This window comes from Fulvia fulva, chromosome 8, assembly GCF_020509005.1.
Source record: "Fulvia fulva chromosome 8, complete sequence".
NCBI lineage: Eukaryota > Fungi > Ascomycota > Dothideomycetes > Mycosphaerellales > Mycosphaerellaceae > Fulvia > Fulvia fulva.
In genome coordinates this window covers 3,295,209-3,320,862 of record NC_063019.1, presented here as the reverse complement: position 1 = coordinate 3,320,862, position 25,654 = coordinate 3,295,209, and the positions used below count along the sequence as shown (strand labels likewise).

Genomic DNA, 25,654 nt, shown 5'->3' with positions numbered 1-25,654 from the left:
GTACCTAGATATACAACCTATATATATAACCGCTAGCCTCGAGGTCTAGCCGCGACCTAGAGGTCTATAGACACCTAGACAGTACGCTTAAGAGACAAGGGTGCTATATCGTAGTAGGAGACTTTAATATATACTACCCTTCCTAGGAAAGCCTTATATAGCCATACCCTATAGCCGACGAAGTACTCGACTTAATAGCGAGTAACGTAATTGCCCTTAATACCCCGAAGGACCTAGGCACCTAGAAGAGAGGGGGACTCTAAGGCACGATCGACCTCTCCTAGATCTTAGATAGCTACTACTATACGGTAACCTACTATAGGATCGAATATAAACTCGAGGCGTCGTTAGACTATATACTAGTCAGGACCTCTATTACGACATAGATATAACGTACACTAGCGAGAACCTCTAAGCTAAACTAGGGAAAGGCCTACTAGGCTAATATCTAGGCGTACCTCGATAACTCTAAGAGGCTAGTCTAGATTACGTAGTAGCAATATAATAGTAAAGACGAGATAGACGAAGCAGTCTAGGGGTTAATAGACGAAATAAGAAAAGCGACCTTACTTTACGTTCCGCTTACCTAACTAACGATATAGTCTAAACTATACTAGACGCCGGAGTGTACTACGGTAGTAAGAAAAGTAAGGAGAGCCCGCCGGGTGTAGACGAGCAGCTATAGCGAGGAGGCCTAGAACGTATATAGGGAGGTATACTAATAGAAGAAAGCTATAATACGGAGGGAGAAAGCAGTCGGCTAGAGGGCTATAGTAGAAGAAATCGCCGGTAAGCTAGAGAGGATATAGAAGCTAGCGAAATAGGCCCGACAGGACCCTATATAGGGCCCCTCCTTCTCTATCCTAGCGCTATAATCGCCTAGTAGCCCGGTTAGCGACCCCGAGGCTAAGGCGCGTCTACTAGCTAGTAAGTTCTTCCCGCCCCTAGTCGAGGCTAATCTAAGCGACATAAACAGCTCTACTCCCCTAGCCCCTAGTATCGCGGTCTAATAGGAGGTGTCCGAGGGAGAAGTTGCCGCTATACTAAGGAAGTTGCCGGCGAAGAAAGCCCTAGAGCCGAATAGGATCCTAAAAGAGCTACTAAAGAAGTATAGAGATCAACTAGCCCTAGTAGTTATAGCGATCTTTAACGCCTGCCTATAGACCGGATACCACCTAATAGCTTTTAAATAATCGACGACAGTAGTCCTACGTAAGCCGCAAAAGGAAGACTATACGTAGGTGAAGTCGTACCGCCTAATTGCGCTCCTTAATACTCTTAGGAAGGCGCTTAAGAAGCTAGTTATAACGAGACTCTCCGAGGCGGTAGAGGAACACTCCCTACTCCCGGACACCTAGATAGGTACGCGCCTATAGCGATCGACGCTATCCGCGATAGAACTTATCACCTCTTAGGTAAAGGCTATCTAGTATAAGAATAGGGACAAGGTGGCTTCCTTACTTAGCCTAGATATATCGGGAGCCTTCGACTACGTGTTATACCCGCGGCTACTCTACATCCTAAGGTCGAAGGGACTCCCTAAGTGGCTTATTAACTTCGTACGGTCCTACCTCTAAAACCGTAGTACGTCGATCCTAGTCGGCTAGTATAGAAGCCCATTTCAAGTAGTCTATACTAGAATCCCGTAAGGCTTAACGCTAGTACCTATTCTATTCCTCTTCTTTATAGCGACGCTGCTCCTAGCCCTAGAATCCTAGAACACCGCTACGAGCGGCTTCGTAGACGACATAAACATCCTAGCGTAGTCTTCCTCGACTAAGGAAAACTATAGGCTACTAGAAGAGAAGTATAAGATCTACGAGGACTAGGCTAGGAGGCACGGGGCTCGGTTTGCCCTAGAAAAGTACAATCTAATACACTTTACGCGCCGGCTACAGTTCTATAATATATAAGCTTCTATCTAGATATAGGGGTATATAACTAACCCGGCATATTAGCTTAGGATCCTCGGACTATAGGTAGACCCGGCGCTACGGTAGAGGAAGCACGTATAGGCAATATTACGGAAAGCTAAACAGAATATAGCATTATACTAGAGGCTCACTACGTCTATATAGGGGTCGGACTTCCGGTAGTCGCGACTTCTATATACGGCTATTATACGGCTAGTCCTTACCTATAGTAGCTAAGTATAGTCCTTAGGCGAGAGGGCCTACCTATCGAAGGGACTCGTCGCGCCGCTAGCGAAGATCTAAAACTAATGCCTAAGGAAGGTCACCGGGGTATATAAGTCGATACTAACGAGGATACTTAAGTACGAGACCGCTATACCGCCGATCGACCTATATATCTAGGGACTACGGACCTCCTACTTAGGCAAGTCGGTATAGTACCTAGTATAGAAGGTTATCGCTAGTATAGTCGTAAGGGCCCGCGAATTAGTACTAGCGTATAAGGGTATTCGACCCGGAAACGAGCCGAACTACCGGGTAAGGGACGAATAGCTAGTAATATAATAGGAAGGTAAGAAATCGTTTATAGAGTAACTATAGAAAGAGAGGTAGAACAACTAGGTTGTAGGGTATATTAGACGCCCTTAGCTAGCGGGATAACCTAAGGAATAGTTAGCTACGAAATCCGCGGTCAAGCACCCCCCGAAGCTTATCTACTACCGCCTTACGAGGGTATAGAGTAGTATAGTAACCTAACTACGAAGCGAACATATCGGCCTCTAGGGGTACCTATTATAGAGGAAGGTTCTAGAATATACGAATACTAGCTACCTCTACGGCTATTATTCCTAGAAAGTACGGTACGTACTCCTCGTCTATCCGAGGTAGTCGCTAGGAAGGGGGGAGTAGATAGTAAAGGCGAGGAACCGGACGATTAGGGCACTTCTTAACAACGCTAAGGACCTACGGCGTATTACGAACTAGATACTAGAGAAGGGCTAGCTAGAACAGTACCGCCTAGTAGGAGTAGTATAGGAAGAGAGGATACGACGTAGCGCGACGAGACCGGCTAGGAGCGGGGGCTAACGGGGTAGTGATATAGATAACGTACGTTTAGAGGGAAAGCTAATCTAGATAAGGAGTAGTCGGGGGCGGGAAGGGTTTTCACCTATTCGGGTTTCCCTTTATATATAACAATAGATATATACCTATATAGGCCGGATAGGGTCCTAGAATAGGGGAATGACAAATCTATCTATCTATATAATATTCATTTTCGATAAGAACGAACAATAGTAACTAGGGGATCTCCGCGTAACGGACCCTTTAATAGCTTATACTATAAGTACTCGGAATATACGTAAGGTAGTAGTATATAGGCCCGATACTAGCTATAGGATGCTATCCGATAACAAGACTATCGAACGACTAGATGCTCGAGTAGCGGCGTTCGTACTAGTAGCGTAGCGTACTAGCCCGACACTATCCGCTTATAAGATGTACGTATAGTCTAATATTAACAAGTTTATAAAGAAAAAGGAGGAGACAATCGATCCGAAGGATCACCTCCTACCTATCTATTACGAGTTTATATAGGTCTTTTCTAAGCAAGATACGAAGGAGCTCCTACCGTATAGGCTAGGTATCGACTATAAGATCAAACTAAAGCCTAGCGCGACTCCGCCCTTTAGCCGACCTTACCGTATATTAAACTAAGAGGGCGAGGTAATAGCTTATTAGGTCTAAGAATAATTAGCCTAGAAGGGCATCCGTAGATACGAAGGAAGGGTAGACGTATCTTTACCTATACTTATCGTTAAGAAACCTAGCGGAGGACTTAGAGTTTATATCGACTATAGATAGGTAAACAAACGCACGATAAAATCTAGGTATCCTATACCCCTAATATAGGACATACTCAACCGTATTATAGTAAAGAAGTACTTTACTAAGCTAGATATTATCGCCGCCTTTAATTGTATACGTATAGCGGAAGGGTCGGAATGGCTCACGGCGTTCACGACACGGTATAGCTAGTTCGAGTGCTTAGTAATACCGTTTAGACTATATAATATACGCGGGACATTTCAATCGTATATTAACGATACCCTAAGAGAGTTCCTAGACGACTTTACGTCCGCGTACCTCGACGACATCCTAATCTTTAGTAATACGCTCGAAGAATATATCGAGTATATAAAGAAGGTGCTCCGTAAGTACGGTAAGGTAGGCCTTTAGCTCGATATCTCTAAATACGAGTTCTATACTTAGTCTACTAAGTACCTCGGATTAATTATCGGTAAGGACGGCGTATTAATAGACCTAGCTAAGGTATAAGCGATACGTAAATAGGGGACTCCTACTAACGTAAAGGACATCCTTACGTTTAATAGATTCTTAGGCTTCTATCGACGGTTTATTAAGGACTATAGTAAGATAGTTCTACCTGTAGTAAAGCTAACTAAGAAGGACAACCCCTAGTACTAGACAAACGAATGTTAGAATACGTTCGAAGGACTAAAGCAAGTATTTACCGACGCTAAGGGAACAGTACTAGCGATATTTATCCCCGGGAGACGTACCGTCTTAGATACTAACGTAAGCGACTTTATAACCGTAGTAGTCCTATCGTAATATAACGAGGACAATATCCTCCGCCCTATCGTAGACCTGTCGAAAAAGATAAGCCCGTAGGAGTATAACTACGACATCTACGATAAGGAGTTACTCGTAATCGTTAAGGCGTTTAAGGAATAGAAGCTAGAGCTAATAGCCGGCGATATCGATAAACTAGACTTCGAGAACTTTACCGACCTAAGCGGCTACCCTATACTCGTCTATAGCGACTACAAGAACTTGGAATACTTTATAATATCTAAGTAGCTAAACAGACGCTAAGCTAGGTAGGCCGAGTTCTTGTTATAGTTCTTCTTTAAGATCGTATACCGACTAGGAGTATAAGGAGCGAAGCTAGATAGCCTTACTCGACGTTCCTAAGACGCTATCTTATACGACAAGTTAGATCCGCGTTATACTTAATAGGATAGGGTACTACTAAAACTAGAACACTTCCTATCGGTTAGCGTAAGCTAGATCCTAAGACTATCTATATCCGAAGTAGAAGGAGTAGTTATAGACGAAGCCCTAGTAGTAGACATTAGTAAGCTATATAAATAAGATAACGTAGTCGAAGCTACTACCTAACTCGCGGTAGGAGAACTAGTAAAACTACTCCGAAAGAACAAGATAGATAATAAGTACGTAATACTAGTCGACGGCATAATATATATTAAGAACCGATATAGCGGGTATAGCCTCTTTGTTCTACCTATAGAGGATAAGGAGAACACTATCTATATACGTATAGTCAAAGCCTTTTACGATGCACCGGTAGCCGGACACCTAGATAAGACTACTACGAGTAGGCTCGTATTACGATATTATATATAGCTAAGGATGACCCGTTTCATTAGATCTTTCGTACGCGCCTACCGGATATGTCGTAATAGCCGTAGTATTAACGAACTATAGTACGGACTTTTAGCCCCACTGCCTATCCCCTTCGATACTTAGGATAATGTCGCTATAGACTTCGTTATCGACTTGCCTAGAGCGAAGTACACGGCCGACGGTTAATAGTACGAGAATGCGCTTACGGTGACTAATAGACTAGGTAAGGAGCGCTACTATATTCTAGTTCTCGAAATGATAGCTAAATATATCGCCTACGTCTACATTAAGCACATCTTCTTACGTCACGGATTACTAAAGCCGATTATATCGGACCGCGGACCTTAATAGATTTTAGCCTTTTAGGGACGCCTTTATAAACTACTATAGATTAGGCGTAAGATCTCTACCGGGTATTATCCTAAGACCGATAGACAGAGCGAGAATACGAATAAGATAATAGAGCAATATCTACGCGTATTTATTAGCTATATATAAGATAACTAGCCGGACTAATTACCGCTCGTAGAATTTATAGCTAATAACTATGTCTCTAAAACGACTAGTATAAGTCCCTTTATAGCTAATATTAGTAAGAATCCGAGATACGCGGATATAGAGCTTAACCTACCTATATAGCTACTCCTATACAAATAACGCCTAGACGCGGAATTAGTAAATACCTTCGTATAGCGTATAACAGAGCTTCGCTATAAACTAAGAGACTCGATAGAGATAGTATAAGCGTCGTAAGCCGAGTACGCGAATAAATATCGTACGATCGTACTACGATACAAAGTAGGTAATATAGTATACCTTAGCACTCGTAACTAGCGTACTAAGCGCCCGTTAAAGAAACTTAACTACCGCTATACCGGACCTTATACGATTACTAAAGTACTACTATACGATACGTATCGCCTAGATTTACCGCGATCGCTAAGTAACTTATATAACGGCTTCTACGCTAACCTACTAGTACCGGTATACGAACCGATACTAGGCTAAGTACAACTACTACTAGTACCTATAGAGGTAGAAGACAATAATAGCGATATAAGTACGTATTAGTTACTAGATACGATACTAGATATAAAGAGTACGCTACCGCCGGGACTAGCGCTACGTAGTAGAAGGAAAGAGAGACGATACGAGTATCTAGTACGATAGGTTAGTTATAGCGAGCCTACTTAGGAGCCCGCTAAGGAGTTAATAGATACTACCGCCGCCTCTATCGCGGACTTCTACTATAACTATCCTACGAAGGACAGGCTAGCCGGCTTTATACTACTACTAGGGTGGATTCCGAACGAGGATATACCCGAAGACGGCATAATTAGCGATACTATAAACGCTTCGTTAATAGCTACGTCTAGCCTAGTAACTATAGGAGGGCCACGTATACTGATTACGTAGGTGCCTATAGCTCTACTACCGGTTAAGAGCTACGAGCCTAAGGCTAGTATAAGTAAAGACCCGTAGGCGGCTACTTTAAGAAAGATAACCGATAGTAGGTAAGTATAAGATAAGCGTTAACGCGAATAGTAATCTTCCCTTAACTTAGTAACTATAGCTATACCGCTAATATTAGTTAGTAATAGGTACTATAGCTCTTTCTTAATATAAGTAATAGAAGCTATAACGAACTCTTTCGCGGAGTTCGTAAATTGCTACGGTAAGTACGAAATTACGACTTATATAGTCTAGGTTAGCTACCGCGGAGGATACGATAATACCGACCGAGGTAGTAACGACGACACGATAGCGGATAGAATAGATAATAGAAGTAATAGAAATAGCGATATAGAGGATAACACTACTTTCGTAGTAGCAATAATACGAGCTTAAGGGACTAAGCGCGATTTTTAAAGGGGGGGTAGTATTACGGCCCTAGGCCTAGTTAATAGTTAGCTAGTATATAGGTCACGTGACCGCGCGTCACTAGCGCGCCTCGGCTATATATAACCTCGGCGCACCTCGCGCTCCTCTTTCCTACGTACCTAGCTACTTTATATTAATACGATTATAAACCGTTATATTGTCGTCCTTATTATCCTTATTACCGTCCTTCTTATCGTCCTTCTTATTATTCTTTAGCTTCTCGGAGCGTAGGTAGAGAGCGTCGAGGATCCTAAAGTCCTTATCTACCTAATAGAGATTATCGATTATCTCTTATAACGATTTGGGACGGAAGTTAAGATACTTATTAAGATAGCGGATAGTTAGCTTACGTTATAGGTTATCTATCGCATCTTTACCCTTAAGGCCTAAGATGTTAGTATTCTAGCGCTACTTAGGGAAGAAGGTCTAGAAGCTGTCCTTATTATCTATCTTAAGGTTACTTAGGCGATTACGAGCCCTACTAATTAGGTTACGGTCTCCGTATCGCTCGGCGAGTTCCTTAATAAGGTCGTTAATACCCTTATACGTCTTCTTACTACTAGTTAGGCTACCCGAGATAGTAGGGATCTTTAGTCTAACTAGTTCCTAAGTATTACCTAGTAAGGCTAGTAAGTTATATACGAACTTAAGTACTACCTTCTTATCGCGAAAGACCGTATAGTCGATAATAGTCTCTAACTCGGAGAAGAACTTCTCGAGGGAGGGTCTAGATAGCTTACTATCGATAGTACTAACGAACTTCTCTAGCTTATCTATACTACGCTAAGTCTTAAAGGGCTAGCTAAGGTCTAGATCGTACTTAACTAGAGACTCGAAGTCGTAGACTAGCTTCTTCTTCTTAGAAGAGCGGCGATAAGTATAAGTATCGCTATCCGACTCCGAGTCCTCCTCTAACTCCTTAGATAATAGATCGGAGTCGTTACTATTATCCTTACGTATAGACTTCTTAGCCTTCTTTCTAGTAGTACGGCGAGCTGCCTTATCCTCCTCGTCCTCGTTACTAGCTCTATTATTATCCTTATTATTGTCCTTAGATAGGGTTCGGCCGTTCTATAGGGTACGACGCTATAATATAGCGCGAGATAGTAAGGATCGTACTCGAGAGCGGCCTCGGCGGTCTTCGAGTTACTTCTTAAGATTATCTACCTAAGTCTACTACGACTTATTAAGCTACTTAATGTCGTTCTAGTAGGTTTAAGCTTCTATCTTATACGTATCGAGATCGAATTCGAGGGTCTTAATCTTCGAGTTATTATTAGATAACTACTAAAGTGCCTCCTTAGCTTACTTCTTTAGGGTGTCGTTCTTCGCGGTAAGTATACTAATCTCTACGGACATTACTACATTCGATAATACCTTAGGTCGGGCCCTTAGGTTGTCGAGTTCCTTAACTAGGGTGTCGTATTTATTACGTATCTATTAGTCGTAACTCTTCTATCTCCTAAGCTCTTAGCCTACTTTACCTAACTACTCGTAGAGGATAGTCGCTATCTATATTACGTTCCTATACTCTTACTCGGCGCGTCGTAGGATAAAGTAGATAGCCGCGGCGGTCTCGGGCTCTACTAGGAGCTTAACGAGCTAGTTAATATCGAGTTAAAGGAGGTCGTTCGCGGGAATTCGGAGGGTTTTCGCGACTTATTATATATCCTCGCCCTTACCTTCCTCGGTCGCGCCGTCGTTATCGTAGTTAACTACCGCTATAGTAACGCCGTTCTCGTCTTAGATCTCGTCGTCGTTTAGAAGGTCGTATAAGTTAAACTTGCTAGGTAGGTTAGTAACTAGGCGCTATAAGTTCTCGAGTTTCTACTATATAGCGTCGTCGGTAGTCTACTACTACTCTTACGTTTGTCCTTAAGTCTATATATTAAATATAGACTCGCGCTATACTACTAGTCGTATAGCTAGTAGCGAGCCTCGTTATCCTTAGGGTCGTACTATATTAGGTACTATTTAGCCTATAGTAGTCTCTTATACCGAGTCGCGCGTTTTTTTGTCGTACGCCGTAATCTCTTATTACGGTTATTATTAATAATCTACGCTCTTATAGATCCCGTCGTAGCTCTTCTACGGATATAGAGACCTAGCTAAGTATAACGGTTTATAGTCGTGTTAATATAAAGTAGCTAGGTACGTAGGAAAGAGGAGCGCGAGGTACGCCGAGGCTATATATAAGCCGAGGTACTACGCTAGTACGCGCGGTCACGTGACCTACGTACTAGCTAGACATTTACTAGGCCTAGGGCCGTAACACTACCTAGTCTATTAGGGCTAATATTAGTAGATAGCCGACCTACTAGTAACCTTATTACTTATAGAATAACGGTATAGATTTAGATCGGTAACTACGTAGAGACTAGGTCTAGCTACTACGTATTACTAGAATACAATATAGTCCTCGGCCGTCCCTAGTACGACGAGTATTAACCTACGTTCTACTATACGTTAGGAACTATAACCCTATTCTTACTATATTATCGACAGAACTATATACTCGGAACTAAACTAGTATACGTATAGTCTATTAACGATAAGGGTATTATACTAAGAGGCGTTCTTTAGACCGAGATACTAGTACTAGAGAGTTCGCGACCTCAAGCTCTATCTAATTACGCTAAACCCTACGTAGAGGATAAAGACGAACCTATAGTAGTATAGGAGACGTATACGACGAAGGTAGTAATACGATATACCGTCGATACCTATAATAAACCGGAACCGTCTTACTACGTCCGCTAGCTACTACCCGCCGATAGGGTTAAAATACTTAAGCGCCTAGCGCGTCGAACGAAGAAAGAACTAAAGGTCGAGACTGAGCCGGAGATCGATATCAAGCCTATTAATATAGAAATACTTCGGCGTATAAGCCGGAGGAAGGGCTATAAAGTATATATAATATAGATATTTAACCCGAAAGAAAATCCTAATAAGTAAGTTACGCGAGACCCGCTATCCGCGTATATAGATAGATAGATATTTCATTAAGCTATTGTAGTGCCCTTTGGCCTATATAGCTATACTATCTTGTTTTCGTATATATAGAGGGGAACCCGTATTAGTAAAAACCCCTCCTCCTTCCCGCCTGTCTTTTCCCCCTAGTTGTCGTCTTAAATTTCCCTTATTAGGGATACGCTAGTGTTATAGGCCTACCCTAATAACTACCCTATCTACAACCCCCCTAGCTTCCGCCTCTTGTCTATCTACTCCTCCGTCTCGCTAGCGAGGCTAAACTACTAGAGGTATCCCTACTATAGTATCTACCGAGAGATTCGGCGAATGTTACCTTTGTCCCTAATAATTGACTTATAGTCTCTCCTTCCCGCTTAGTGCCTCTAATTTCCCCTACCTCTCGCCTACTACGGGTATCGTAGTAGTATATATTCTAGGTTTTATAATAGGTAGCTACACTAGTAGGCTAGGCTATAGATGTCTAGTACGCGTCTCCTAAATAGGTAGGCCCTTAATCTAATATATTCGGACCTAATTTAGATCGCTATACTTGCTTCGGCCCTTATTAGGTCCCTATATAGCTAGTAATTATGTCTCTAGAAGGCTCGGAGTACTATCGGGCCTATTGTCTTAGGGGGCTTCCTTTTCTAGTCCTACTCCTATAGGTAGCTCGCTATCTATTCCGCTAGGCTTTAGGTCTTAGCCTTACTCCCGCCGGCCTAGCGAGTCCTACGCTCCTCCTCTTTTCGTGCTAGCTATTCGGTACTTATCTATACGGCCGTAAAGGTAGTAAGGTCATCCTCTTTTTAGCTTGTCCTATGTCCGGCCCCTCTCCGGTAGCGGCTTTCTATCTTATTCTTTACCTCCTAGATCGTAGTTTATACTAGGTAATCTATCGTCTTTACCGCGTATTAAATTCTTATTCCCCGGATATACTAGCCGATTAGTAGTGTTCCTATCTCTATTTCTACCGTACTTATAAACGTTGTCTTATATACGCCTAGTACCCTACGTAGGTTACCTACCTATATCCTATTTAGGGATTACTCTATCCGTTTCGGGATCGGCTTGCCTACGCCTCCTATTCCCTAAATCTATGCCCCGTATAATATAGCTAGTCTAACGATCGCCTTCTATATTACTCTTACCTTATCGAATATTACTCCCTATATAGATGCCGTAAGCCTCTTTATCGAGGCTTCGTTAACTTACGCTCGACTCTAGGCTTTCTTAATCTATACATTCTAGCTTAGCTTCGGGTCGAGCTAGATCCCTAGTACCCGTAGCTCCGCTAATAGCTTAGTCTCGTAGCCTTAGATTCTTACCGCCGCCTTTATATTATAGTATGTTCTCGCTTTACTAAAGTATATAAGTTAGTACTTTTTAGGGGCGAACCGGGTACTATACTTCTTTACCTACTCCTCGTATTTCTTATACCTATCTTTAAGGAGGCGATAGTTCTCTTCTGTTAAGTCTAACTAGGCTAGGATGTTTATGTCGTCTACGAACCCCGATACTAAGGTTTACGGAGAGGTGAGTAGGGGGATTAGATTAGACATAAATATTAGAAATAGGATAGGGGAGAGAGTAGATCCCTAAGGTATTCTAGCCTCTACCTTTACCGGGTCGGACGTGTACCTTCCTAGGACTAGGTATATCGTCCGTTCCTAGAGAAAGGAGTAGACGAACGTCGTTACCTACTAGGGGATGCCTTTCTACTATAGGCTATATATTAGCCTTTAGTATAAGACGTTGTCGAAGGCTCCTACGATATCGAGGGTAAGGAAGGAATCGTATTTAGTAAGCTAGCTATAAGATAAGGTAATAAGTCTTAACCGCGCTTTCCTACTTATCTAGTACTACCGTATAGCCTCGTTTCGAGAGATTAGCCCGGAGCAAAAGCTTCCCTCTACGCCCTCCCTCCCTATTTACTCCTTAAGCTAATATCTACCTCTATAGGCCTAAGCCCTTTAGTACTCTCTATTGACCGTCATACGTATCCGTCCTCTCGGGCTATATAGATAGTATTAGCCGTCGCTACTAGTATATACTACGCCCTAGGTTTCGACGCCCTTCGCGTTACCGTAGCCTATCTCTAGAAAGCGGCCGTCTATACCTCGTAGGTATGCTCGGGGCACACACTACGCCGGGTAGCGTACTCCTTACGTTTCTACCTACTAACTAATATAAAGTTCCTTATTACCCTACCCTCGATCCTCCCCGATTATAGAACTAATCTACTTATATTATACGTCTTTTCCCCGTCCTAATAGCCGTCTTTTCCTTACTTAGGCTATCGTCTTTTTCTCGTCGTAATCTACTATATTAGACTAGGTACGTTATATAGCGGGATAGGTAGTACCTTAGGTAAAACCCTCGTTCCTATACCGGGTGTTTAATAGGCCCTTATAGGCTTCGTCGCGTATCTACCTACCTACCGTATTACCCGCTAGTAAACACTAGATTGTTTCGTAGTCCGCTCGACGCCGTCGTATAGTCCGCTTAGTTATTATTCTATAGTCCGCTTATCTAATATTCGTCGCTTAGCCCGCTCGGTTTACGGTCTCCGGAGGTAAAAATTCTATACTTATACTAGAGGTGTCTTATCGAGCGTATAGGCTACGGTTCCGCGCCCTTCTTATACGTAGAAAGAAGAGGGACTCGCTCCCGATACGAGTACACGCTCGTCGGATAGTTTTTATACCCGTTTTACTAGTAGTCCTCTATTCGCCGCGGCTTCGCCTACGTTACGCGCCCGTCGCGCCTACGACGCTCTAGCGTAAGAATACTTAGCTCTCTCGTAGTAAGACGAGAGGTTCGTAGCCGATACTACGTATAGGTAATTCTCGTCGTCGACCTATCCGCGTATATACTAAAGGCTTTTAGTATAAGAGCGAAGCTAGTACTAGGAGGTAGCGCGGCGATATTAGTAGATACTAATACTTAAGAAAATATAGATAGATAGGAGGAGCCCCGGGGTAACTATACCTAGCGGTAACTTAACGCCTCTACTATATTAGCTAACGACTATTAACATTTTATAAACGGTAAGGACAAAGACTAGGATCCTATCCCTTTGTTACTAGTAGAGTTTAGGGAAATAGCTAGGCTATTTAGCCGTAAGGAAGTAGATAAGGTCTTACCGTAACGGCCTAGCGTAGACTATAAGATTAAGCTAAAGAATAGTTAGACACCGCTATTTCGAAGACTATACTCCTTCTCTATACGAGAGAACGAGGTGATTAAGAAGTAGATCGACGACCAACTTAAGAAAGGTTTTATTTAGAGAAGCGTATTACTAGTAGTAGTACCTATTCTAATAGTTAAAAAGCTAAGTAGAGGGCTATAAGTATACGTAGACTATAGAGCTCTAAACGCGCTTACGACGAAGAGTCGCTACCCGATTCTACTATTTTAAGAGACCTTAGATTGTATTACTAGCGCGCAATAGTTTACTAAGCTAGATGTTATTACTACGTTTAATCGTATCCGTATTATAGTAGAAGACGAGTAGAAAACGGCCTTTACTACTAGATATAGGCAGTTTAAGTACGTAGTTATACCTTTTAGACTATATAATATACTAGGAACGTTTTAGTTATTTATAAACAATATACTAAGGGAGTTTCTAGATGACTTCGTGTTATATTACCTTAATAACGTACCTGTCTTCAGTAAGACAAGAGAAGAGTATATTTAATATATCCTAAAGGTTCTATAAAAGCTAGATACCGCCGGGCTCTAGTTAGATATTAATAAATGCGAGTTCTTTAGACACGAGACCACTTATCTAGGTGTTATTATTATAAATAAGGGCATTAAGATAGACCTAGCTAAGATTAAATGTATTAAGAATTAGCCTATACCCGCAAATATCACCGACATCTTGTCGTTTATAGGGTTTACTAACTTCTACTATAGGTTTATTAAGGATTTTAGTAAGATCTACTTGCCTATAACGAAGCTTACGAGGAAGAATGTCCTATAGGACTAGTCTCTAGTATATTAATAGGCGTTCGAGGTATTAAAGTAAGTATTTATCGATACGCCTACCTTAAAACACTTCTACCTAAGGCGAGAGACTATTCTAGAAACAGATGCCTTAGATTACGTAATAGTAGTAGTACTCTTATAACGTAACGAGCGAGGAGTGTTCTATCCTATCGCTTATATATCTAAGAAGATAGATCCCTAGTAATATAACTACGATATCTATAATAAGAAGCTCCTAGCTATTATATAAGCTTTCGAGGAATAGCGACCGGAGCTAACTATTAACGAATACGGTACCGACGATTATAAGAATCTACTAGACCCGGAATCTAAGGACAAGCCGACGCTTATATACTCCGATTATAAGAACCTCGAATAGTTTATAAGTACAAAGCAATTAAACCGTAGATAAGCTCGCTAGGCCGAGTTTCTCTCGTAGTTCTTCTTTAAAATCGTCTATAGGCTAGGAGTTTAAGGTACTAAGCAAGATAGCTTAACCCGACGTTTATAGGACTTGCCGGAGCCTAGAGACCGAGATAACCTACGAAACTAATAGTAGTATTAGGTATTAGTAGGCCTAGATTGTATCCTAAACCTATCGTCTACTAGAGTATTACCAGTATATAATAATAACGTTATAACCCCGCTTACGACCGCTATTCGAGGACTCTATACGTAACTAGAGGCTAAGGAAGCCGTTTAATAGCTAGAACGAGATGATCTATATACCTTACTAAGGAAGCACCGTATCGATGACCGTTATATAGTCCTAGTCGGAGGTATAATATATATTAAGAATATATATAGTAATTATAGCCTATTCGTTCCTCCGGAGTTAGAAGACAATCTAGATAAAGGTGAAATCCTAGTACGTACTCGTATCGTATAGGCTTTCTACGACTAGATAGTAGCTAGTTACTTAGGGGACGAGAAGACGTATAAATTAGTAGCTCGTAACGATACCTAGCTAGGTATCGTACGATTTATTAAGAGCTATATACGTACCTACCGCGCTTACCGTACTAACATCTAGTACCTAGAGCTATTAAGACCGCTACTAGTACTATTTAGCGCTTAGGAGGATATCTCTATTAACTTCGTAGTTAAACTACCGAAGGGAATAAGCGTAGTCGACGGACAAACGTACGAGAACATTATAACCGTTATATACCGCTTAACTAAGGAGCGATATATCATTCCTATTACCTCGATAATAGTAGAGTATTACGTACTACTATTCCTTAAGTACGTGTTTAGTAGACATAGGCTCCCGAAGTCTATTATCTCGGATCGTAGTACGTAATAAGTTTCCGTATTCTAGCGTAGGATATACGCGCTACTTAGTATTAATCGAAAGCTATCTTCGTCGTTCTACCTAGAAATAGATAGACAGTTGGAGAATACGAACAAAGTAATAGAGCAATACCTACGTATCTTTATTAACTATACCTAGGACGACTAGCTAGATTAGACTCTATTAGCTAAGTTTATAGTAAACAATATAGTGTCCGTAATAATAGGCGTCTCGCCGTTCTATACTAACACTAGGCGTAATCTAAGGTTCTCTAAGTTCGACTTAGACTTACCTATACTACTAATACTATATAAATAGCGACTAGACGCCGAGTCCGCGGACAAGTTTACGGCTAAGATATAAGAGATATACTAATACTTACGATAGTAGATAGCCTTAGTATAAGTAGTCTAAGCTAAGTACGTAAACTAGACGCGTATATCTATACTACGGTACGCCGAAGGCGACGAAGTATAGGTAAGTACTAAGAACTAGATAATAGAGAGACCTTCTCGTAAGATAGACGTAAAGTAGTCTAGACCGTACGTAACTACGGAGGTACTACCGGGTAATACTTATAAAGTAGAGCTCCTCCCTACTTTAAATATCGATAATCGCTTCTACTTATACCTTCTTATACTAGTTTATCCGCCGGTTATAGGACAGACATAACCCGTACTACTACCGATCCGAATTGTCGACGATAAATAATACGAAGCCGATCCCGCCGAACCTAATTAATAGGAAGTTAAGCAAATTCTAGACTATAAGAAGAGATGGCCGCGAGGACTAATACCGGTAGGAGGTAACTAGCTATATTAGGAATACTTAGTAAAGTACATTAGATATAATAAGCTATCCTATAAAGCTACTAACTAGGTTATCGAGACTACCGCCGCCTCTATAGCCGACTTTTACTATAACTACCCGAGAGCGACTAAGCTACCTAGTTTTTAACTACCTATAGACTAGATACTAAATGAGAATACTATAGGTATACGTATAGCGCGCTAATCAGTATAAGTAGTAATAGCTCTAATACCGGTAGAACGAGGCCTCCGGGCTTATAAGAAAGAGAGCGATACGTATAGTCTAATAGATAATAAGGTGTTTACGAAGGCAATAAGAGATATAATAGATACGATAGATATAAGAGGAGAGGAGAGTACTCCGGAGCGTACTCTAAGAGGGGGGGTAGTATTACCGTACCGGCGTATATTTACTTAAACCCGCGGGTACGTACCTAGACTTTACGCCCGCTAACTAATCCGACTAGCGGCTTAGCGCCCGTATATAACTCTCGCGCCCTCCGCGCCTCCCTTAGATAGAACATCTATTCGACTTATACCTTACCCGACTACGTACTTATACCTACTTATAACACTCTTACTCCCTATATATAAAGCGTTACCTAGCTAAGTAGAACTAACCCTACCGCCGATCGAGGTAGAGAACGAAGAGGGAATTAATCAGTTCTAGTATATAGATAAGATCCTAAATATACGGAGGAAGTACGGCTAGTATAAGTATCTAGTTAGTTAGGTAGGAGACGACGAGGATCTAATATAGGAGCTAGCGGAGGATATAATAGAGATAGCCGCCGCCTCTATTATAGACTTCTACTATAATAGCCTAAGGAAACTAATACCTACCGGCTTTATAGTACTAGAAGGATAGGTAGCGAATAAAGCGAACCCCTCCGCGTCCGCATTAGTTATAGCTAAAGTAGTAACTATAGGTAGGTACCGCTTTTAGGTAGAATTAGCGCCTATAGCTCTCCTATATAAGGCAGATAACTATATTAGTCTAATAGCAATAGTAGCTTTAGATAAAGACCCGTATAGTACGGACCCGAGAAAAGCGACTAATAGTAGGAATACGAGCAATATACGTTAATACGAATAGGAAGCTTCCTATATAGCGCCTATAACGGAGGCCTTCGTAGACTTCGTAAATCGCTACGACTCTCTTAGTATCCGATATAGCGAGGATAATAATAGTATAGTAAAGCGTAAGAGCGTAGCGATAGACAACTTACTAACTAACGATAAAGACGACGTTATAGAGGACGAAGTAATAGATAATAAAGCGATAGATAATAAAGCGGAGAATCTAGAGGATAATATAACCTTCCTATAGGCCTACGTCGTAAGGAAGAATAGTACTAAGGACAGGCCGATTTTTTGGAGGGGGAGTAGTATTACGGGCCTAGGCGGACGTCTAGTAAATAGTAGTCAGTTACGTAACTCGGTACGGGCCGGCCCGTATACCTCGGCTTATATATTAACTTTCCGTACCTCGTACTCCTCTTAGATAGCCTATCTAACAACTTTGTTATTTGCCCTATATTAAGAACGGCCCCCTTATATTAGTAAGCTACGTAAGTCTAACGAGACCCTTATATAGTAAAAAGCACGAAAGCGTAAGTATATTTAGTCTAGAGGGTCTCTAACCTTCGATAAGGCGTCGTAATTAATACCTCTAGAGGATCCTAGGAGGTAGGAAGTAAGTAGAGAGTCGCTAGATAGTATTCGGCTAGTACTAAGGCTACGACGCTATAAGCGATATAGCGAGTCGGGGTATAACGTACGTACCTATTAAGTAGACTCGCTAGATAGTAAAGAATCTAAAGAGGAATTGTTCTCCTAGTAACGATTCTATACGATGTCGTCTAGAAAGATACCGTCGTAATTGTTGAGAACATACAGGCCGTAGGACAAGTATATAGGTGTAGGTGTGTCATATGACTAGATCACGTGATTAGGGTTTACTAGCCTATAGGCTAGTAAACATCCGGACACCTAGTATCTACCTATACTAACACCGGCGATACTATATATAGATACACGCTATCCTATTAGGTCCTTCTTCATCTTTCGTATAATCCGCCGTCTTCTACTACTACGTAACTCGTACCTATTTAATAGGTTATAAGCCCGGGTTAGCAACTCGGTATTTCACCCTCGACAAAGTCGTATTAGAGTTATTCCTCTTTAGAACAAAAGGAAGGCAGACTAGAGGCCGCACCCGCATTGTATAGGAAGCTATAGCCGTGCTATAGGTGTATATAAGACGTAAAAGAGCCTAGTGAGGCACTATTAGACTCCGAGTTAGGGAGCCTATACCAATACCTTAGACAAGTGGGCGAGCTTACTAGGAAGAGTCGCTCTCCGGACATCGCGTTCGTATCGACTAACTGTTCATTCTAAGAGAGCCGTAGTGTCTTAGAAACCCTCTGCTAAGAGAGTTACGCTATAGTGTCTTAGTACTAACATTAACCTCGCGTTCGGTTTATCCCATTTCGATCCGATCGCGTACGACCGAATATATCCTATTACCTAAGGGCAGCTAACCTGTCCCTTAAGTTACAAAAATGGAGAACGAGACTGGGTTTATAAGAAAGAGAATAGCACCTCTTCTAATAAGAGAGAACCACGAAACATAGTTTAAGCTGATAAGAATACACCTAGTATTAAAGCAGGTTAACTAGGTCCTCGAGGACATTATTACGGACATTCCCGCTACAACCCTAGCGACACCCTCTATATCATCGGAGTTATCCCTTCCTTTAGATCAAGCGATAAGGAAGGCATCGTATAGACGGTATAATACAACGGCCCTATATAAGATGTACATCTGTCTGTCGATAGATGACTAAGAGATGACATACGAGATCCGGTATACGAAGGAGTTATAGGAATAGGCTAAAGCCAAATACAAGAGAAGACTTCTCGCTACTAGAAGAAGTTTGCTTTAGCAATACACTAATTTCGTGATGACAGAGGACCAGTCAATAGATGACGCCTAGTAGGAGCTTAGCTCAATTATAAGGAGGGCTGTTTTAATCTCGCCTTAGTTCCAAGACATCAAGACTAAGGACAGAAAGATCTAGCAACTCTTAGCAGCTCTGCTAGACTCATTTGGCTTAATTCGCGATGCAATTGATGCCTAGGTGAATCTCTTACCACAAGACATTCTTACAATCCTTAGGGAGAAGCAAGAATCAATGATTTATTAAGGGACAGCTATGTTCGCTAAGAAGGGTTTCTAGGGCAAGCTCACGTACTATCTCTACAATAGTGACTATTTTATAAGCAAGTGCCTATACCTTTCTATAGCTTAGCAGGCTGTTAGGAACAAGGACAAACTAGCTAGGGTTACCTACCCTACTAAGAGACAACCGTTACTACCTCGTAGGAGGTCATTATTACCAAACCTCCGTAATGTCCTTAAGGTGATAACGGACCTTACAAAGTAGATAAAGGAGAGCCGTAAGCCAAAGGCCTCCTCTAGTAAGCCTGTAAGGGCCTATACGACCTAGGAAGACGCATTAGACTCTAAGATACTATTAGAAGATAATGATGTTGATGAGGTTGCCCATTCTACTATAGAAGCCAAAGGCAAGTACCCCTCGTCCGAGTAGTTGCTTGACTCTTATACATCATCACATATGACTGACTAAGATTCACTATTTAGGACACTAAAGCCTCTTTAAAAGAGGAAGTGGATCAAGGTTAGGGGTGGCAATCTATAAGCTATATATATAGGAAGTGCAGTAATAGGTAGTCCTTCTAGAAAGTAAATTGTCTTAGAAAATGTCCTGTTTATTCCTAGCCTTAGAGTTAGTCTTGTTTCGTGGAATCAGTTCAGCTAACAGTTTGCTGTCTAACCACCTAGTTTCACCCTAAAATCCTTGTCTAGTAAACCCGTTATCTAGACCAAACTTCGAGGAGGAGTACCGTTTATCTACTCGATCTCGGAAATTCTTAAGCTATAGCATGCTAGTATACTCTCTTAAGAACGTGACGGTACCGCTATAGCTAATACTGAGTCCGAAGATTAGTAGGAGCTATAGTATAGAAGATGTATACACCTTGGCAAGGGACTGCTAAGAAACCTATATAGAGTCACTAACAAGAAAGATCCTATTCCTATTCCTTCTAAACACTAGAATTACAAGGTCTGCTCCCTTATAAACATAAGGAAGTTCAAAGGACCTACTATAGAGAGGAAAGGGGAGAGGCTGGCCCTCATCTCCATTGACATCTATAGGCCTTTTCAGGGCGCAGTCTCTAGGCTAGGATACAAATATTGGCTTGAGATTATAGACAACTTCTCTAGGAAGAAGTGCGTAATCCCTTTGAAGGCTAGGAGCGACGCCACTACAGCCCTACGGGATTAGAAGGTCTAGGCAGAACGGCAGTCAAGGTGCTTTCTATCTACGATCCGTAGTAATAGTGCAAAGGAAATTCTCGCCTTACTAAAAGAGTAGGAGAAGGAGTTTGGCACTCAGATAGACACAACTAATGCCTACAACTCTCTTTAGAATAGACCTATAGAAAGGTCAATTCAAGCCTCTAAGAACATAGTCCGGGCTATGCTTAAAGACTCTAGTATACTAGTTGAGTTCTGGCCAGAAGCTTTATAAGCATAGACTGTGATCAGAAACAGACTGCCTAATAGTCCGATCATTGATAGTATTGCTCTTTCACTAGAAGAAGCCTTTACTAGCCAAGTACCGTTAGTCGACCATTTCCGCGTCTAGAGATACAAAGCTATAGTCTATATAGACCTAAGAGCCTAACCTCAAGGCTTGAGGAGAGACAAGTTGATAAACCGAGGAAAAGAAGCCGTGTTTATAGGCTACTTAGAAAACACCACAAAATAATAGCTGTTCTAGGATCCCGATATAAAAGCTATAAAAGCGTATAGTCACGTCGACTAGTTTGAGAATAAGAAGGGGGGAGATATGGATCTTAGTATCACCTTCACTAACTAGCCGAGTCGAGCGCTATAGCGCAATCCTGTTAGGAGGAAGCCCTTTAGGGCGAAATTTTCCGATAGGGGATTATTAGAGACACCGTTACGAAGGCTAGGAGAAAATATTGAGGCGGTTTTAACACTGTCGAAGGCCGATAACGGTGGATCTATACAGAACCTACCCAAGTCATTAACACTATAGCAACCGCTGTTTGTGCAACTTCCCCCTCCCCTAAAGGACATTAGGGAATACCAGAAGTTTGGAGATTAGGGTACTCTAATAAAAGAAAAAGAAGATGTCGTTCAGTTCGACCTATCCGAACACCTAGCGCCACCTTAGGTTATAGGCAACAAGAGGTTAAGGGGGGACGGAGATGATAACTCTAAAGAGTATAAGGCTAAACACTATAAGGCTCTTATCGCCTAGATGTTCTATCTAGACCCTATAATGAGCTAGGTAGAGGAGATTCTGAACGACGTAGAAGAATATACATTTGCTACTGTTAGGTAGGCTATAGCCTATCAGCAGGAAGTACTAATCCTAAAGTCCTATAAGGCAGCCGTAGGAGACCCCGAATAGGGATATATATAGAGAGAGGCAATCGAGAACGAACTGATTGCCTTAGTAAGCAACAACACCTAGGAAGCAGTTATACCGCCAAAGGGTGCGAATCTAATTACTTCTAGGTAGGTCTTTGATGTGAAAAGAATGATTAGTAGAGCTATTAAGAAGTTTAAGGCAAGACTAGTTATAAGAGGGTTTTCACAGAAATATAGGGTTGACTTCGAAGAGACCTTTACACCTACTGTTAGACATGATACTCTCCGAGTATTTATAGCAGTAGTGTGTAAGAGAGATCTCGAGATGTACCTAGTAGATGTGAATAATGCTTTTACCCAAAGTAGCCTCCTTGAAGACATCTATATAATCCCACCCCCAGGAGTTAAAGCACCTCTAAACATGGTGTTTAAGGTCCTACGAAGCCTTTATAGGCTTAAGCAAGTAGCTAGAGACTGGAACAAGCTCTATGTTATAAAGCTAGAGAAGATTGGATTTACCTAGTCCTAGGTAGATCTATGCCTACTTGTCTATACGGATAGAGACCTTATGGTCCTTACCTATGTAAATGACATACCTATTGTAGCTCCGAAGCTATTAGATGTTCAGTGGTTTAAGGCTGAGCTTGGAAAAGTGTTTAAGATTAAAGATCTTAGTGAACCTACGAAGATCCTTAGAATGAGGATTACAAGAGACAGGTCCTAAGGCACTTTAAAGCTTGATCAAGGACACTATGTCCACGCTAACTTAGCCAAGATGAATATAGCTAGAGAGAAGGCTACGCCAACCTACTCACCTATAGAGAGCTACGAGCACTTAGTGCCTACGGCACCTATAGATAAGAGGTGTAACAAACAGGATTACCAGAGCCACAATAGTACCTGGATGTGGCCAATGACAATGACAAGGCCAGACTTAGCATTCCCCCTTGGAAGAATTAGCTCATATGTTGCTGATCCCTCGTAGCAGTATATGAAGGCTTTGAAGAAGCTCTCCCGATACCTGCGGTCGTACCCAGACCTAGGTCTTATGTATAGAAAGGGAGGGGGCAATCTCCAGGGATACTCGGACTCTGACTACGCTATGGACAAAGTGGATAGAGTCTCAATTCTGGGATACGTGTGGTTCCTTTGTGGATCACCTGTGTCCTGGATGAGTAGGAAGCAGAAGTCTGTTGCAACATCAACAATGGAAGCTGAGTTCATGGCTATGAACGCAGCCGCAAAGCAGTCACAATTTCTTGCTGCTGTCCTCAGTGAAATGGGGTGCCCAGAACTGGTGGGAAAGAGCTCTTTCCAGCCGAGTGTAAGGGCAAGCAGGGGCACTGTTGACGAGCCAAGGCCAGTCAAGCTCATGGGTGACAACCAAGCCGCTTTGACACTTGTCAAAGATGCCCATGTGCATGAAAGGTCAAAGCATATTGATGTTGCATATAACTATGTCAGACATCTCTGGTGGCAGAAGAAGATTGCAGTGGACTACTGCCATACAAAGGACATAGCTGCTGATGGGTTAACAAAGCCCCTCAATGGCCAGCAGTTCCAAAACTTTGTGAGGCAGCTCCAGCTTGCGTAAAGGGATTGTAGGAGACCATGTGGCCTAAGTGGGAGTGTTGAGAACATACAGGCCGCAGGACAAGCATGTGGGTGTGGGTGTGTCATGTGACTAGATCACGTGATTAGGGTTTGCCAGCCCATGGGCTAGCAAACATCCGGACACCTAGCATCTACCTACACCAACACCGGCGATACTGTATGTAGATACACGCTATCCCATTGGGTCCTTCTTCGTCTTTCGTGTGATCCGCCGTCTTCCACTGCTGCGCAACTCGTACCTGTTTAACAGTAATTAAAGTGGAAGTGGTACAGTTCTTAGCAAAAGTGGTCCGCTCGGTGGTGAAGCACGTTATTACTATATACTTTTCCAACTCTTACCCGTTATAAAACCTCTAAAACGTGCATTCTATAACAGGACCGACTATTCGCGCGACGTTGCGACTACTATATAGTAACGAGGGACACCGTAGTATGTTGCAATAATACGAGGGCTACGGGAGAAACTTTTTTGACACAAGAGGACATGGCGGTATTTACCGACACAATGAGGGACATGGGAGTATTTCACCGCAAGTTAGAGACACTCTCGACGCTTGATGCAATATGTTCGCTTACTTGCTCCCAGCTTCCTGCCCAGATAAACTCGTATCAAGCAGTCCTTGTTAAGCGTAGCGACCGAGCGCTAGCCACACCGGAGTACGAGCTTGCGAGTACGTAGGTGAGGCGTCAGCGAGGGAGTGAAGCTCTATACCAGCCCTCAACTAGCCTTGGCGCCCGCTCTGATTGGTCAACTTTCAAGTTTTGGGGTCACGTGACCTACCGCACTGTGCCTGTTGGCGAACTCGCAAACATATACTCGTCGCTAACGCCTATGTCGTCGTATAATAAGCACTGTACCTCGGGTAGCGGTAGCGTGGATCGCACGCTACTTTGCAGTCTAGAAGGGTTGGTAGAGAGCTCCACTCCGCTACGCTTACCTTTGGAGGTTCACAACCGCCAACAGCACATTTTTCTTCTCATCCGCCCATGCTCGATCCTTGATGGCATCGTCGTGGAGAAACGAACTGATCAGCAGATGACGGAAAGGAGATGGAACCGGAAGCACACGTTCCATCGAGAAACCCTTGAACTCGCCTTCGTCGCCCCATGCTGCATCCGCGACTTCAAGCTTGGCTCTAGCATCCGACCAGAAGCCTGAGTCTGAAGGATGAACAAAAGCACCCACAATTGGACACCTGACATCGATAACGAGATCCGGAAAGTTCTTGGCCACTCTTTCAAAAGCCTCCCTGGCCACTGTCTGCATCACGTAGTTGTTCCAGAGTTGTTTGTTACCACCCTTGAGTTGGAACTTCCAGCAAAATTTCGAGCCAGGCTCCTCAAAGACTACATCTTGCGAGCCTTTGCCGATTTGGCGCCATGTCTGATCAGGACTGACGTTGGTGTTTCGTCGCGCGAGGGATGAATGCGTGGAGATGACCGTCCTAAAGGACATATATTGCTGTAGTCGCTGTTCACCCGGCAGCTTGAAGTTGTTATCGGTCTCACGGAAAGTTAGCTGACCAAGCTGATCTGCGAGAGACATCGAAAGGCGGGCGTTTTCTTGAGTTGTCATTGAGAGGACTGAGTCCTCGGAGCCGATACCTCGCCTGTGGCCTGACTGGCCTGAAGGGCCTGGTTGACCCGTTTGGTTTGACATATCGTAGAGCTAGGCAGTGTTCTTGATCACTAAGCTCCTGTTGATGGTATTGCCGTCAGAGGCCGAGCGTCTGTAAGTTTAATAGACCATCAAAGCAAGCAGGTATGTTTGCTCTGCACCAAGCTATGCGTGTTTCAGTTCATGCGTGTTCATGCAACGAGACGACCAGAGCGCACTAGCAAGTAGAGCAACAATGCGCCAGCTTCTGCGGCACTTCTGTTCTCCAGGCTACTCGTTCGATCTCGCAGGTTGGGCAGATGGCTGTGCGCAAACAGAAGCAACGGTGTGTCAGCTTCCACGGCTGCTTTGTTCTTCGGGCTGTTCTTCGGGCTCCTCACTCCGCCTTGCAGATTGCGCCTTTAGCCGCGAACTGTCAGAAGCAGTGTTGTGCCAACTTCCGCGGCTTGACTACCCTTCAGATCCATCGGTTCGCCTGGCAAACCCTATGGATGGCTGCGCACTGTCGGAAGCTGCAGTTGTAATTGCTGCTTCGGTAGAGCGCTCCTGCTCCGAAAGTTATCGGTTCCACGTGAAGCAGGCCGTTCTGCATGGGAAGATGTTCGTCGTCTAATTGTCGGT

At 42.7% G+C, this 25,654-nt stretch overlaps 1 protein-coding gene across 1 annotated transcript; it reads right to left on the bottom strand.

Annotated features, from left to right (window-relative positions):
* Window positions 1–24,392: 24,392 nt before the first annotated feature.
* CLAFUR5_20334 (uncharacterized protein) lies at window positions 24,393–25,075 on the bottom strand (the record flags this gene model as incomplete). Its single annotated transcript, XM_059463170.1, has 2 exons — window positions 24,393–24,412; window positions 24,484–25,075. 2 exons carry the CDS (start codon window positions 25,073–25,075, stop codon window positions 24,393–24,395), a joined length of 612 nt encoding a protein of 203 aa, XP_059319091.1.
* Between the last annotated feature and the right edge of the window lie 579 nt (window positions 25,076–25,654).